Below are 15,761 nucleotides of genomic sequence, written 5' to 3'. Positions count from 1 at the left end.
AATCTGTTTAATCATCAAAACCATGAGTCACAAGTTCATTTTTTTTATTTTTATGCAAAAAGTCCATAAGAAATGTGCAGACAGCAATAAATATAAACATGTTTTACCAGGGGTGGGATTCAGCATTTTTTAATACCGGTTCTGTGGGCATGGCTTGGTGGGCATGGCAGGAGAAGGATATTGCAAAATCCTCATTCCTTTCCAGTCAGCTGGGACCCAGGAAGCAGAGAATAGATGGGGCGGGGCCAGTCAGAGGTGGTATTTTTTCCGAACTACTCAAAATTTCCGCTACCAGTTTTCCAGAACTGGTCAAAACCTGCTGAATACCACCTCTGGTTTTTACTCTAATCAAAGAAGTTAATGTATCCATTTTAGTAAAATCAGTTGACTTCAACTATCACTCCATAATGAGCAGTGTCAACTCTTTTCATCTGTGCATACAGTAATCTCACTGCTATGATCGTATACTGAAATACTTTTTCATGGGTTCTTTTATCCATTAATCTTAAAAGAAAAAGTTCTGGCTTCAGTTGAATGTTGATCTTTAAAATAATCCATATCAAAGTAGGTATTGGATCTAATTTTTTTAAGCCTTTTTACACATTCATCAAGCATGATAAAACGTTCCTTCATGTTTGAATGTTTGAATGTTTGAATGTTTATTTCATTTGTATGCCGCCCTTTTCCCCCGAAGGGGGACTCAGGGTGGCTCACAACTCAAACCAGGGAAGGGGGATATAGACAAATTAACAACAACACAAAACAATACATAATTTAAAACACGCAACAATCATACCATTCGAGATAGGGGCAACGGTTCTTTAGCCCCAGGCCTGTCGGAACAGCCAGGTTTTAAGGGCTTTGCGGAAGGCCTGGAGGGTGGTGAGGGTGCGAATCTCCACAGGGAGCTCGTTCCAGAGGGTCGGAGCAGCCACAGAGAAGGCTCTCCTTCATCATGTTTCCAACATGCATGTGAAGTGCCTTTCTATATTCTAAATAATTTCTCTGGCATTATGTATCAATGATACATCATTTTATAAAAATTCTCTTTTATTTTGGAATAAAAGGCACGGTTCTTTTTTTTTTTCTTTTTCTTATGTCTCAGTTGGCTCTGCCTAGTTAGTCAAATAGTTGTAGATGACATGCGGAGCCATATTTGCCAGCACAGCAGCCCTCAGCTCCGGCACACATGCTTGTGCCACTCAGCTCATTTCTGGCCTTCCAGAGGGCTTGGGGAGGCCGTTTTCACCCTCCCCAGGCTTCAGGAACGTCTCCGGAGCCTGGGGGAGTCATGTGTACATGCACTGGGGGATATTGCATCTGCATGTGTGTAGGGCACATGCACAGACACAATTTTGGCATAACTTTAGAAAAAGGTTAGCCATCACTGGTCTAGCTCATATTACTCTTCTATTCTTGTTTTGTAAAATACACCAATTATTACTGCCCACATATATAAACAATAAATCTTCCAACAGCGGTCCAGTCTGTTAGTTTAACTAACTTTATTATTTTCAAATATACTTTTGTCAAAGAAAAAAATATTATTTCTTCTATTTTTTAAAAAAATTGCTATCATTTTCTGTTTGAAATATCCTAATATTGTAATCTTGATCAGCTTTTTATCTTTAAATTAAAATCCTTTAAGATAGGTTTTCCTCCCTCTTTTTAATTTCAAAAAGAAGACACTGAAATTCTTTCATCTTCCTTACTTTTGGAATATCTTTCTTAGATTGTAAAGTACTTGAATTGTAAAGTGATTAAAAACGTGAACTTTTTGCCATTCAAATGTCCATAAAAAAGCTGTACAGCAATTCAGGGCAAATTGTAAATCCATTACTTCCCAATTAGTGGACTCACAATTGATCACTAAAGAAACTAAGAAACTAAATTGCTGCATGCTTTTTTTTTTTTTTTTTTTAAGGAGAAGCTCTTCCAGAGCACAAGTGGGCAATCCCCTGATTTCTCCTACCTCCAGAGACATTTTCTGTCACCAGAACCAACTCTCGATTGGCAACTGAACAACCGTGCTGTTTCCACTTGATGAGCTGCTTATAGAGATATCTAATCAGCCATAACATCTCACCCCAAAGCCCAGACTCCTTTCTTTCAAATGTCTTCCTTATTCCTTACCTTGGCTATTTGGAAGTTGTCCCTTTTCCTCAGGATGGCCTAAGGCGCCTGAGACTGATTTATCGACTATCACTTTCTTGGCAGGCTGCGGCCCTTTATGATGTGTCACTTTGCCTAAAAGCAGTAGCCAGATAACACAAGAGTCACATATTTGTAAAAAGAACAAAATATAAACAAGTCATCAACTCTATTAACCCTTACTGCCATTATCCAAACAAGGCTACCTTTGATAGGAAGTGGAAACAATCTGCAACTGATATAAAGTGTTGTCAAAGAAAATGGCCAAGTCATGGGACTGGAGAATGAATTATAATGCAGGAAGCCTAGAGAAATCAATAACACTAAGACTAAGGATGCAGCAAAAGAGAATGCTGATACATTATTTTCATCCTATATCAACAGAACAATTATGCTCTTAGAGTTTTCCCTAATCTTGATGTAATGCCACTACAAATTATTTATTTAAATTGTAAAGTTATCTATTCAAACTTTACTCCAAGTTTTACAGTTGGTTAAAACTTCATTTTAAAACACTGAAGCAAATAGCAACCTGGAGAAATACACAAATATTCTAAATATTTAAACGAGATCACACATGATCCTGTCTCAGAGCCTCTTTTAAAAAATAGTTCTAAATGCTTTCCAGAAGGACAGATGCAGAGGTGCTAGGGAATCGGTTATCTCCGGTTCAGGCAAACCAGTAGCGGTGGCTATGGGAGGCTCCACCCACCCACTCCGATGTAATGCACAGGAACTGTACATACACAGAAGGTAATGCGCATGTGCAGAAGCGGCATGTGCACTCACATTTGCGAACCGGTAGGGAATCCCATCGCTGGACAGATGGGTCAGGGCCAAAGAGAGGGCAATTATTCTAGAAACAGGACTGACAATTTCACTATATAAATATTTCACTATAGTCATTTCACTATAAACATTATTAGGACCTAAAATAATAGAGTATATACTTCATAATATTTCTTCCTGCATGAACTGTTTTTTTTTTCATCTTTTGGGATATGACAAAATACATTTATACCAAATACATTTTTTTTCTTTTAGGACATTGTTTTCTCCCTCCAGGTTTATAGTATAATAGCTTGGCATACCTAGATAAAATTTCTATTAAAAATTTGCCCCAAAAGCAATCATGAAACCAATATAGTTCAGGACTAACCTAAGAGTGCTTTTTTACTATTCAATAAGAGAATACACAATTCTACTAGACATGCCAAAGACATCTATTAGCATTATAACTCTCTTGTTGAATTAAGATTTTTCATGAGTGCTCTTTGAATACAATTTTTGAATCACATTGTACACATTTAATTGTTATACAATCTAACCTAACTTTTACAATAAATTTAGTCTGCTTGACAAATTTTGATTCATATAATGTTTCCATTTTATGATTTCCTCCTCTGGAACCTGCTCAGATAGTGATGCCAGATTGACTAATCCAAAAATTTCCTGAATCCTCCATTTTTTCTTTTGTGAAGAAGACAATATTTTTTCTTTCTTCAGTTTTTTTAAATAGTTCACTTATTGTGGACCCAGGATGCTCTCTGAGCATCGTTGTTTTCACACAGTTGTTTTACTACTCAATTAAGTAACATCAGCATAAATGATGCCTTTGGAATTGGATATACCACTGCTTTCAGGTACAACCAGTGCAGGGCAATTATCCCACTCCAGTAAGCTGTGCCTCATGGATCATAATTATTACAAATGAATCAGTCAAAGTGACACATGTCTAAGTTACTTTATGCAAAAATAGAGCAGGAGATGGGAATATATTAAAAGTATCATAGAGGAAATATGCTAAATTCCTCCAGTTATTTAGAAACTTTATTCACCAGGCAATCTCACTAATGGAAATTCAATGCTTCTTCCCCTTTTTTTACATACATTAAAACTTTCTGCTTCCACTGCATATATTGTCCTTTATATATTTTCAATTTAGTTTATTCCAGATATGTTAGCCTTGCATCACTCAAGATTCCTAGTTGATGTGCTTGCTAGAATGATTACAGCAGTATTCCCCCACACTGTATTTTAAATGATCAATGGACAAATGAAAACTGTGTACTTACTTGTTTTACTTGTTGGTATTAAAATGGAGGCTGAAAGTAGTTTGGCTTTATCAGCAGCTTGTGGGAAAGAAATAAGGGGTTTTGATGGGCTTCTTTTCCGGTCTTTCTTCCTCTTTGCCATCTGCTGCTCTTGCCATGCTTTGGGAGAAATACTAAACAAAAAGGCTTCATAGGACAAAAAATGCTTCAAAAGGTCTTCAGTGTTTGCAATTTCACTGTACGTCAAAGGAGAACAAGGGATACAAGATATTACAGATGTGCAATGCCAAACAGACATTTAACAAATACCTGAAAAAGCTGAGTAAAGCATTTTCCCTGAATTACAATATGTGGTTTTATAATCATTCTTGTTAATATTGGAGCTACTTGTGCTATGTCTGGGCAACACGGTTTTTCAAAATTACATTAATTTGGGGAAGATTATTTTATCAAGAAACTGTCTGTCCTTTATCCCCAACATCTGTGAACTTGTTTAGAAATTTTAAAAAAGAACAATTATGCTTCATAAAAAGAATAGAAAATATTAACTTGGGCTTAATAAGAACATCTACTCAATTTTCTATTTATTTCATAGTTCTAAAGATTCAGCTTTCTAAATCTCAGCTGTCACTTCTCAGTTGTCCATGGTATAAATAGTGTACATTTGAATGATTTTTGAGCTGGACCATTTGGTGCCTGTCATAGGACAGATGTATAAAGACCCTTGTGTAGGTCTCTGGTACTTGAAATGCAACTTCATGGAGCAAGAAGATGCTGCATCATAGAAAAATATATTAAGAATAACATCATCAAGATTCCTTCCCATAAGGAAGGAAAGCAACAAGCAACAAGAAAGAGTTAACCTTTTAAGGGAGAACATTTCATTCATTGCTATCCTCAGTTCTGTTGTTATTTCCATTTTGTATTTTGCTTCTTGAGTTGCCCTAGAAAAAGGCTGCATATTAATACAGAGATATTCATATTGAAACAGAGAGTCAATCTGATGCAGCAGCTAAGCCACCAGACTAGAAATTAGAAGACTGTGAGTTTTAGTATCATTTTAGGTATGAAGCCAGTTGGGTGACCTTGGACCAGTTGTCTCTCTCTGCCTTGGGATGCAGTAGCAAACAACTTCCAAAATCTTGCCAATTCCAAATATTGAAATAGTTATACAGATGCAGTTTATATTTCTTAAATCAAGAAGGAAAAGGCATTTTTGTCTCTTCAATTAGTAGTAAGAGACTATAGTTGTATACACTATTGGCAATCCAGAAACTTAATAATAAAATAACTTGAGAATAATTTTAAAGAAAACTTAAGAAAAAACAATCAAACTTATTTTTCGTCTATGTGGAAAAAAAACCAATGCGACATTCAGCAATTATTATTACTTGAAAATACTGAAAATGAAAAACACAATAAAATTTCCATTGATGTAAACCAGGGGTAGTCAACCTTTTTATACCTACCGCCCACTTTTGTATCTCTGTTAGTAGTAAAATTTTCTAACCGCCCACCAATTCCACAGTAATGGTGATTTATAAAGTAGGGAAGTAACTTTACTTTATAAAATTTATAAACAGAGTTACCGCCCACCATGAAAGCTGGAACGCCCACTAGTGGGCAGTAGGGACCAGGTTGACTACCACTGATGTAAACCCTTTTGTCTAAAGGAAATTGTATGGTAACTGAATCCTAATTAATATCAGCTTCTTCTTATAATAAGGAATTGTTCAGGAATGTTTGGAAATTCCCCATTCCTTTTGTGTGTGATAAAGTAAACAGTGAAATCTTATCTACAGAAACAGTTTCTTTACTTTACTTGTAATAGAATTCTGTTCTAAAACTGAATTAGTTTATTGTTAGTTCCAATTAGTTCTTAAACCTTTAGCTGCTCACAATGAGCGATTATGAAGTATTACATCTGAGATCTAACAGGAATGTACAGTTCCTGAATGCCTTGTGTTTGGCTCCTTAAACTCCTGCAAAAGCTGCTGAATTACGATGTTTATAATGTGACATGGGGACATTATTAATGTTCTGGAGAGTAATCATAGAGACATTATTTAATAATATTTATTTTTATTCAATGTAATATAAGCTAAATTAAATCAAACTTATGGCTGGTCTAACACACTGCTTTTTCTTGAGCATTAATATTTTAGAATGTGACCCCCCATGACACCATTCAAAAGCCAAGGATGACCCATTGCCTAAAAACGTCTAAAACCCAATAAACACATCTAGCAGAGAGAAAAGGAAAGCATTTAGGTAGGAGAGAGAGTGTCCATTTTTTGCAGTGACTCTTTCACCACTTTTTCACTTGGGAGAACAGAAGAGGAAACCAGACAATGAATCTTTGAAGTCACACTCCAAATATGGCGACTATAGTCAGCTGTAAAGTTAAAACAGAATTGTAACTAACAATTTAAGGGCTTCTACAGAGCTCCTATCATTTCGTCTGAGAAACTCCTCAAATGCAAGGGTATCGTCTTCTAATTTTATTTCAGCAATTCTGGCCCTCCTCTCCTCCTTTGCTGCCATCTTCTCCAGCTTTGTCATGGTCCGCTGTTTTATTTTAACAGAGTACTGGAGAAAGAGCACAATAGCAAAATGTTATATAAAAAACATCTTAATGCACAGCAACTTGTCATAACCAAACCATTCCCATGCACTTCTCTGACACTGAGCCATTTGAAAAGAACTTGATCAAATATTGCTGTGTTTTTCTTAAGACTCAGATATTGATTACCTAAATCCTATATTTAGGTAATCTAGTTTTAAAATAGTGACTTGGATTTCCTGTGTATCTGTGTGGGAGAGACAAGACTATATATTCCTGTCAAGCCATTGATCACTTTCCCCAAATTACGTCCCTGCGATCATTTCCCACACGTGCATCACCTTTCTCCATTTTGAAAATTATGAATACCATTTACTGTTACATAATAGATTCAGAAATGTGAGCTAGCATACAACATGTGTTCTATTTTTTTAATAAAGTGTATAAAATCTTGAAATTGCATTATTAACTAGCAGTCCATCATATCCTTTTCTTAATTCTGTAACAAATAAAGTGGACTCATTTGTTCATACCATTTAATGAAATCTTCCTACAAGTGTCAGGATTCTTTCTTCTATTCTCTTTGTATCAGCTGCAACCACATAGCTTGTCTTCAAACTACTATAGCTTTTCTTAACAGCCTATGATTATTTTCCTGTTTCAGCTCTCCAAACTGGATCTTTTCGCCACAGGTGTGGGGTTTTTTTGTATTCTAGCAAAGTCACTTTTATTTATCAGCTGTGACCCACTTCTCCCTTAGCCTAATGATTATGCCATTGCACAAAAGATGTGTAAGATTGCACATATAAGTCAGTACATGACAAATCTGGTTTCAGGTAGCTTGTGTGCTATAATCTGTTTGTTTGGTCTGCGTATGAAAATAAGTTGGGCTGCTCTGTTCTGGATATTGGAAGATACCGGTAGTTGCAGTGGGCATAGAGACAATTTGAAACAGGCAAGGACATTGCCAGTGACTCAAAAGTGGCAGGGGAAGATGGGAAGGGAAGACTCTGCAAAGGCCTGGAGCCAATGAGCATATGCCGTGTTGAGAACTGCTATAGGTTCAAGTCACCTTAAAATATTCTAATAAAATAATATAGATCTGAAACTTTTCATACAGGTAGTCTTCACTTAGCAACCAATCATTTAATGACCAAAGTTACAATGAACCCCCAAAAAGGAACTTTTGAGCCAATTTCGGAGTTCTGACAGCCACATTTCCCCCCCTCCCGCCATGGTCATGTGACTGCATTTTGGTCGCTTGGTAACCAGGTCGCATTTATGGCTGAGATTTTTGGTGGCTTTGTTTTTTGCCAGTTTTGGGCTATTTTGGTTTTGAGCAAAAAAAAATATCTTTGGATAAAATAGATTTTTTTAACAACTGCTCTGTTGCTTAACAACTAGAGCATCTGCTTAATGACCATTCAAAAAAGATAAAATTGGTCCTGACACTGCCCACCTCCAACATAGTCTAGCATACAATAAAGCCAACCACATTAAAACAGAATGCAAGAATGATAAAAATAAAAAATAAAAGATCCAATTATCTACAGCCACACACAATTCAACAGGAGTTCCAACCAACCTAACTTGAGACCTAGGAGAATAGCTAAATCTTGAAAGTTTTCTAGAATGCCCGTGGAAATATACTAGTATTTTTATAAGGTTTATAAAAACTGTTACCTCCAATAGAAATAGCTCCTTCTCTTCACTGATGTAATCTGCTATAGACTGTTTGTCACTTTGACAACCTTTAAAAAAATAAATAAAATTGTGTGATTTTTTTCTCCTGATATTCTGCATCCTATATTTTTAAAACAAGCTATATGTTATTGATGACTTAACACAATTAAATCAACATTTTAAAAATTGAAATATTAACTAAATATTAATCTAAAGTTGTATAATGTCAAACCAAAGGATAAGGAAACTATGCTAGAAATAAAGCCAAAGTTAAGAATTCAGTAAGTTTAGTTAGTGAGCCAAGAAGAGTTTTACAGAGCAGTTCAAGCAAACGACTCTAAAACACCCATTTTGCAGATGACAATATAGAATATTCCACAAAAGCAAGATTTATTTTCCTCTTTTGAGGAATATGCCAGAGATGAGCCATCAGATTTCATAGTTTCCTAAAGACAAGAAGAAAACAAATCTACCAAATAAGAACTGTTTTTTTTTCTTTTTATCTTTAGAATAGATTTCAGAAGGTCCCTGTTGATTTTTCAGCACAGCTGGATGAGGCTTGGGAAAATGTGTTTGGAATATAACTTACACCCTTTATACGGATTATATTAAAATTACTGTTACCCGTATGGAATGAGTGAGGGGTGAGAAAAAAACTCACCCCAGAAAATAGTGTGATTTCACTGCTGAGAGTAACATGCAGGTTCTGAAGGCACCAACCTAGTTATAAGTTGAAAGGAACTCCCCATGTTCTATGATTCAAGGTTTCCAAAGTCTTTATATAATTAGAGCTATGAAGAACAAACAGGAACAACTTAATGATAGTAAGCATTACAGATAATCCTCAATTTATGACCATTATATTGGGGGCAATTTATGACCATCCAATTGGGGGCAATATGCTGACTCTGTAAACCGCTTAGAGAGACTGCAGAGCACTGTAAAGCGGTATATAAGGCTAAGTGCTATTGCTAAGTGCGATTGCTATTAGTTTAATGACTGTGGTTCATCACAGTGATTCTGAAATCATATGATCAAAATTGACAACTGGCATGTATTTTCGAAGTTTGCAGTGCCCAGATGTCATAAGATTTTCATTCATAACCTTCCCAGGGACCCTGATAAGCAAAACCAAAGTGGGAAGCTGGATTCCCTGAATGACCTTGGCAAAAAAGTGCATGACTCACTTAATGACTTTGGGGTGGAAGTTGTGGTCGTGAGGCAACAATGTAAGGACTACCTGTACTAATACCTGGTGGGATAATATAAAACTCATGGGTGGAATGCAAGGATTGAAGGCTACCACTTACTCCAAAGAGTAGGCCAGACAAAGGGGGGCAGGAGTGACATTAAATGTGATAGACGTTCACACATTTTTGAGATCCAGGGACTGAGGCACAGGAATGCAGTTAAGAGCATTTGGGCAAAAATACCGGAATGGGAAAACAGCAATGATGTTATTGCATATTAGAAACCACTAAGCTGATCAGAAGATCCTGAACCAATCAGAAACATTTTAGAGAAAAGAGGCAATAATGGGATACTTAATTCAAGTGCTCAACATCTATCGATATTAACAGTAACAGAGTTGTAAGGGACCTTGGAGATCATCTAGTCTAACCCCCTGGTCATGCAGGAAATCTATACTAGGGATTTGAACCACTGAACTGCAGACCTTTCTGATCAACAAGCTCAGCGTCTTAGCCACTGAGCCACCTCAACCAAGATTGTAAAAAACCACAAAATTCCACAGTGTTCCTGCAGTCTATTATTTCTCTAAAATGTTTACTCACACTTTGCAAAAGCAAGAGCCCAATTCAGAGCAGGAAGATCCTTTCCCATTGTTTCTGTTGTTTCTTGTTCGGTGACTTCTTCTAGTTTTCTCAAAGCTTTTCGACACCGGGCTCTTGAGGAAATGGTACTCCTTTGATATGCCTTCACAGTCTGCTTCGTTTTTCTAATCTAAAATTGAAATCCATATTTATTGTCTAGTTTTTTTTACTATATATAATGCATTTCCTAACTGCCTTCCAAATTCATAACTTTCTCAAGGCTGGTCTATGATCATAGTAAAGATTTTATTTCCAAGGTGGCTTAAAATTAAACACAATGTATAAACATAATAAAAGTGCATCCAAATATTCTTATAGCTCTACCAGTCTTTTCTTTTAAAAGTCCACATATTTTGTTATCCCCAACTCTACTTGCATGGGGATGGAGAATGGTACATCAGGAAAAGGAATTTTTAAAGAAAATCCTTTAAGACAAGTTTTATTGGTTCTGCAGGTTGTCCTCTATATTTTGAATGTATACTATAGTTGTATGAAATTTGAAAGTAAATTATTGGAATTCCAGTTAAATGAGAAACTAAATGGTAGCCAAGATAAGTGCTCTGGGATTCATTTAATGTGTTTTCTTCATGTTCTCAAACTACAGTTGAATCTCCATATAGTTGTTTGCAATAATAATTATTTCCAATAATTCACTGACGTAAAAGGAGCAGAGAAGGAGAAAGATAATAAAAAATGATGGAGGAGGAGGAGGAGGCAGCAAGAAACTTGATTTAAGGAGCTCTGTTAGCAACAATATATGATACTTTCTTTATTTGGCTCCAAAGAAAGAAGCAGTCCTTTCTCTTTTGGTTGTCCAAAATGAATGTTTAAAACATACGAAAGTTCTGGTTTGTATTTATAATTATTTGTATTATTGTTATTACTGTCTTATTTTAAATTGTTGATTTTTCATTGTGTAAATTATAATTGCTATTAGTCATTAGTATTATTCCTTATTAGTAAGAAGCCGTAATGACTTTGGTTTGTCTAGGAGACTGCCCTTACCTTTGGGGGAGACGGGTGGGTGAGTATAAAGCAAACTATGATTTAACAGGATATGTGAAACTGATCCAAACAAAGAGGCCAAGAAGGCATTGTAGTTAGCAATATCTGACCAGTAGAATACTTACAATTTCTTTCTCTGTGCATTCAATATCTCGGTAAAGGTAGATTTCAGTGTTCAACCTTTCAAAAGGAGTTTTTTGCCTGTATTCTTCTGATGGACAATATTAAAGAAAAATATTTTAGTACACTTCAAAATGTCAGTACTAACAACAGGCAACAGCAGTTTTGTATTACTGGGTTAGAATGTGTAACAGATAAAACATGGACACATAAACCAAGTTATTCCCAGGTAGCCATCTATGTTAGTCTGTTTTTCAGCTTCTTAAACACCAACAGATAATACTTATCTGTTGATATCAATATAATATAAATTATATTATAATTATAATTTTTATAATACATAAAAAGTTGTGTCATAATATAACAGTGCACTTCCTCAGATATCCCCATGTTCTCTGCTCTAGCAGAAGATATAGGTAAATAAAGCAGAGGGGTGGGCAGGTGGGCCCACTTGATCGTCAGAGCACACTGGTTCGCTCCCAGCTGATCGCTGGAGCTACCAGTTCACCCGAACCGGTCCAAACCGGTAGAATTCCACCCCGATTAGTCCCCCCAGATACTGTTGAGCAATTATTCTAGGCATCTCTCATCACTGACCATACTGCTAAGAAAGTATAGCAGCATCTCCAGCAGAGCTCCTGCGCCAGAGTGAGATGAGTGGAGTTATAAAATGGTCTCAGTGTCAAAGAGTGTTTCGTTCTTGTTTGCCGGCACAGTGCATAGGGTCACACAAACACTGAGAAGTTTTCTTCCTAACTGAGAAAGCTGAGATCAATCATGTCTGCCTTTTAGTGAAAATATAGAAAGGAATAGATTTCTTAGGCTGTGGAGTATGTTGGTGGTGGATGCTGGACATTGCTGGAGGTGGTATTTGTGCTATGGGGACTAGATATTCTGGGTCAGTTAAGGAACTGAAGGAAGAGGATGGGGCCTTCAGGCCTGCCACATTTTCTACTTTGGGAAGATGGGGGGGGGATTATATGGAGCACGGGAGATATATAGTCTAAATAACATTCTTTCTCAGAGAGTCAAGGCCACCTTGCCCGGTAGCTGCGATAAGATGACCGGGAGGCATCTCCAATTTTGGACGGTGCCTGATTGGACCACGTGATGGCCATGTAGGTGCTGGGCAGGGACTTGAACTTTCTTTTGGGTGGGGAAAACCTGAAAGCTTTCAGATTCCGCTTTTCCCAGATGCGCCCATATGGCATCTCTAATAAAATGGAACTTTGAGGAAACTCAAACCTCGGAGTCTTCTTTCGTTAGGGGTGTTACTTGGAACCCTGACAACAGTTTGACAAAAGGACTGGAAATCCAAGAAGTTGAAAAAAAGTTATATTTTCCCTCTTTCTCTTCTCCAGCCCTGATTCCCTCTAAGAGTATATCAAAGTGATGACGTGGAATATTTGTGGAATCAGAGAACAAGCGGGACAATTAAAAAGCAATAAAAGCATCTGTAGTAGAAATATATATACACTTCAAAAAGCTGAGGCCACTATATATACCGATCATCCTTGAATTACAGTCATGCTGATCATTAAGGGGGTCACCATGTTACCACAACTGATTGTTTGTTTTACTTCTTTGAAGCAGTTGCTAAGTGAAAGTGGGGGACATAAAGCTAAAGTCATTAAATATCTACTATTTGCAAAAAGGGTATTTTTTGCCGGAAACTGGAAGTAAATGTCAATCTCTGGCCAAAGAAAAAAAGTAATAAATTGTGCTTATGTGACTGTAGGATGATGCCCTGGCTAATTGTCAAGCACCCAAAATGCAGTCACATGATGGCTTTCCCCAGGCATTGGAATTTTGAATCCAGATCATAATTAGCCCTGGGGAGGTCTCTTGTAACTTCAGACTGTTGCTAAATGACCAGTCGTAAGTCAGACAAACAGTGTTAGAAATAAACAGAAACTATTTTATTTAAAAGCAAAAAAAATAGTTTAGAGACGAAGATTAGTGGGCATGTATCCTTGAAGTCAATAAAGCATTCTAGGTCTCCAAGACCACACTGAAGCACCAGGTTTAGAGAATCACAGTCTCCTTTGCCATACATGCACCTATGAGACATCCACACACTATACAGCTTCTTAACCTACCAATTCAATTCATTCCTCCCATATAGTTAATTGTTTCATTAGGGTTTATTTTAGTCTCTATAAATATGAAGAACCCATCAACAATGTGTCACTCTTCCTAGATTCCTTCCCTACTAAATCTCTTGATATGCATTTTCTAGAATTAAATAGCTTCCCTAATTAGAATTTTATAATTGCTAAGATTACATAAATTTAAAATGTTATTATTACCATCTAGTTCCACAAAAGGACTATGTGTAACATTTGTCGATGCCATTTTCACACAAAATTCTTCTTAGACCTAGTAAAAGAGATAAACACAATAGCGAGAAAAGATTGAAATCACATTTTATTCAATCTGCAAGAAAATAATTGAATAATCTGTAATGATACGTTTGGCATCCTGAAAATTAAATGGTCCTACATGTGTGCGTATGTGTGTCACACAATTACCATATTTTGGGGAGTATAAGATGCACCTTTTCTCTAAAAAAACGGTGAAAATCTGGGTGCGTCTTATACACTGAATACAGCATTTTTGGCCTCCCGAAACCCCCCCTCCTTTGTAAGGAGGCTTCCAGAGTGCTCCTGGGGGCTGGGGAGGACAAAAATGAGCGCAAAACCATCGTTTTTTGGTCATTTTTGGCCCCTCTCAGCACCCAGGAGCACTCTACAAGCCTCCTAAAGGCTATACATGCCCTTTTTTTTGACGAAAAACGGGCCATTTTTGGGAGGTCTGCAGAGTGCACAAACTTTTTTTTTTAATTTGCCTCTTCAAAATCTTGGTGCGTCTTATGCTCCAGTGCGTCTTATACTCTGAAAAATACGGTATATTTACAACAAGAAATGTTGCAAGAAAATTTTTGTTTTATTTTTTTGGATACTTGAATGCTTATTGGTGACTTATCAATAGTGTATGTAAAGCTAAAATGGATGGTGGTGACAGTGGAGAGAAAGTTGACAAATAAATATAAAAGTACGTGACTCCACTTGTCCTATTATAGAGAGCAAACTTGAAGCTTGAATAGACTGTTTCTTATCAAAACTAATGTTTAACTGTGCTTTGGGGTTTTGTCTTGTCAACCAAAATTTGGAAGCTAACATTGATTGCTCCCAAATTATGAAATATATTGGCTCCAGAGCTACAATTTTAGAATGCACTTTCTCTACAACTGATTGGCCTTTAGAAGTGGTATTACTATGCTTTTAGTGAACATATTCTTTTAAATTATCATCAGTGTTGTTTTGTTTTGTGCTTTAATGTGTCCTGTTAAGTTCTGCTGACCTGGGCTGAGCCGGATTTTGAAAAATCTTGGCAGAAAACTGCAGAGACTAATTTAGACAATCTCCGAGAATTGAATACAATTTAATGGAATGGGGGAAAAACATCTTTACTTTGAGTCTAGTTTTAGAGGTAGTCTTGTCATTCATTCAGTGATCAACCAAAGTTAGGATCGTATTGAAGAAAGAAACTAGCTCAAAGCTGCATCCATTGTAACATCCACACAATTGTGTTTTGCACACTGGACAACTAGTTTGCACTTACAATGGTTCCAGTATCCTGTGTCAAGTGATTGCCATTCCCAATCTTCACTGTCTGCTTCCAACAAAGTCAAGGGGAAACCAGTAAGAAGTTGCAAATTGTGATTACATGCATCACACCTACCGACCACATGGGGTTTGCCTCAGTGATGGGTTTCAAAAAAATTTAGAACCTCTTCTGTAGCTGTGGCCCACTTTGTGGGAGTGGCTTGCCGGCCATGTGACTGGGTGGGAGTGACTTGCTGGCCATGTGACTGAGTGGGAATGGCTTGGCAGTCATGTGACTGGGTGGGTGTGGCCAACTTGTAAAATGTGGTGAAACTCACTTAACAATGCTCTTGCTTAGCAACCAAAATGTTGGCTCAGAAACTCTGGCATTTGAAGCAACCAAGTCTTAAAGCTGTCAAGTTGCAAGACCCTTGCACCCCTAACCCTTTAGAAAAAAAACCCAGAGGTGTTCAAACTTGACAGCTTTAAGACTTGTGGACTTCAACTCCCAGAATTCCTCCTCTCGCTCTTCATCTTGATGCTGTGTGGATGGGCGGGGGGAGGGAGCTGGAACCGGTTCTAAACGGCACTGTAGATTTGTGGAAACTCTTCTATAGAAGAGGTTAGAACTGGCAGGAACCCACCCCTGGTTTGCCTAATCCATTAGAACTGGAACAACTGTCATTGTGCTTAATGACGGTTTTGCTAAGCAACAGGGTTCCCACTCTTAATTACATACCTCCAT

At 37.1% G+C, this 15,761-nt stretch overlaps 1 protein-coding gene across 2 annotated transcripts in view; it reads right to left on the bottom strand.

Moving 5' to 3' along the window:
* CCDC38 (coiled-coil domain containing 38) overlaps positions 1–15,761 on the bottom strand; it is a 29,505-nt gene that overhangs the window by 11,281 nt on the left and 2,463 nt on the right. The window contains exons 2-9 of one of the 2 annotated variants that reach the window (XM_032221614.1): positions 13,718–13,787; positions 11,414–11,499; positions 10,245–10,413; positions 8,452–8,519; positions 6,631–6,794; positions 5,069–5,149; positions 4,227–4,441; positions 2,134–2,247 (exon numbers count right to left, since the gene is read on the bottom strand). In XM_032221614.1, the coding sequence (XP_032077505.1) occupies positions 2,134–2,247; positions 4,227–4,441; positions 5,069–5,149; positions 6,631–6,794; positions 8,452–8,519; positions 10,245–10,413; positions 11,414–11,499; positions 13,718–13,763 (943 nt within the window). In that variant the 5' untranslated portion in view covers positions 13,764–13,787. The remainder of the gene's footprint in view (positions 1–2,133; positions 2,248–4,226; positions 4,442–5,068; positions 5,150–6,630; positions 6,795–8,451; positions 8,520–10,244; positions 10,414–11,413; positions 11,500–13,717; positions 13,788–15,761) is intronic. The other variant, XM_032221615.1, reaches the window with a different exon arrangement.

This window comes from Thamnophis elegans, chromosome 7 (genome assembly GCF_009769535.1).
Source record: "Thamnophis elegans isolate rThaEle1 chromosome 7, rThaEle1.pri, whole genome shotgun sequence".
NCBI classification, from domain to species: Eukaryota; Metazoa; Chordata; class Lepidosauria; order Squamata; family Colubridae; genus Thamnophis; species Thamnophis elegans.
This window is presented reverse-complemented; position numbering and strand designations above follow the sequence as displayed.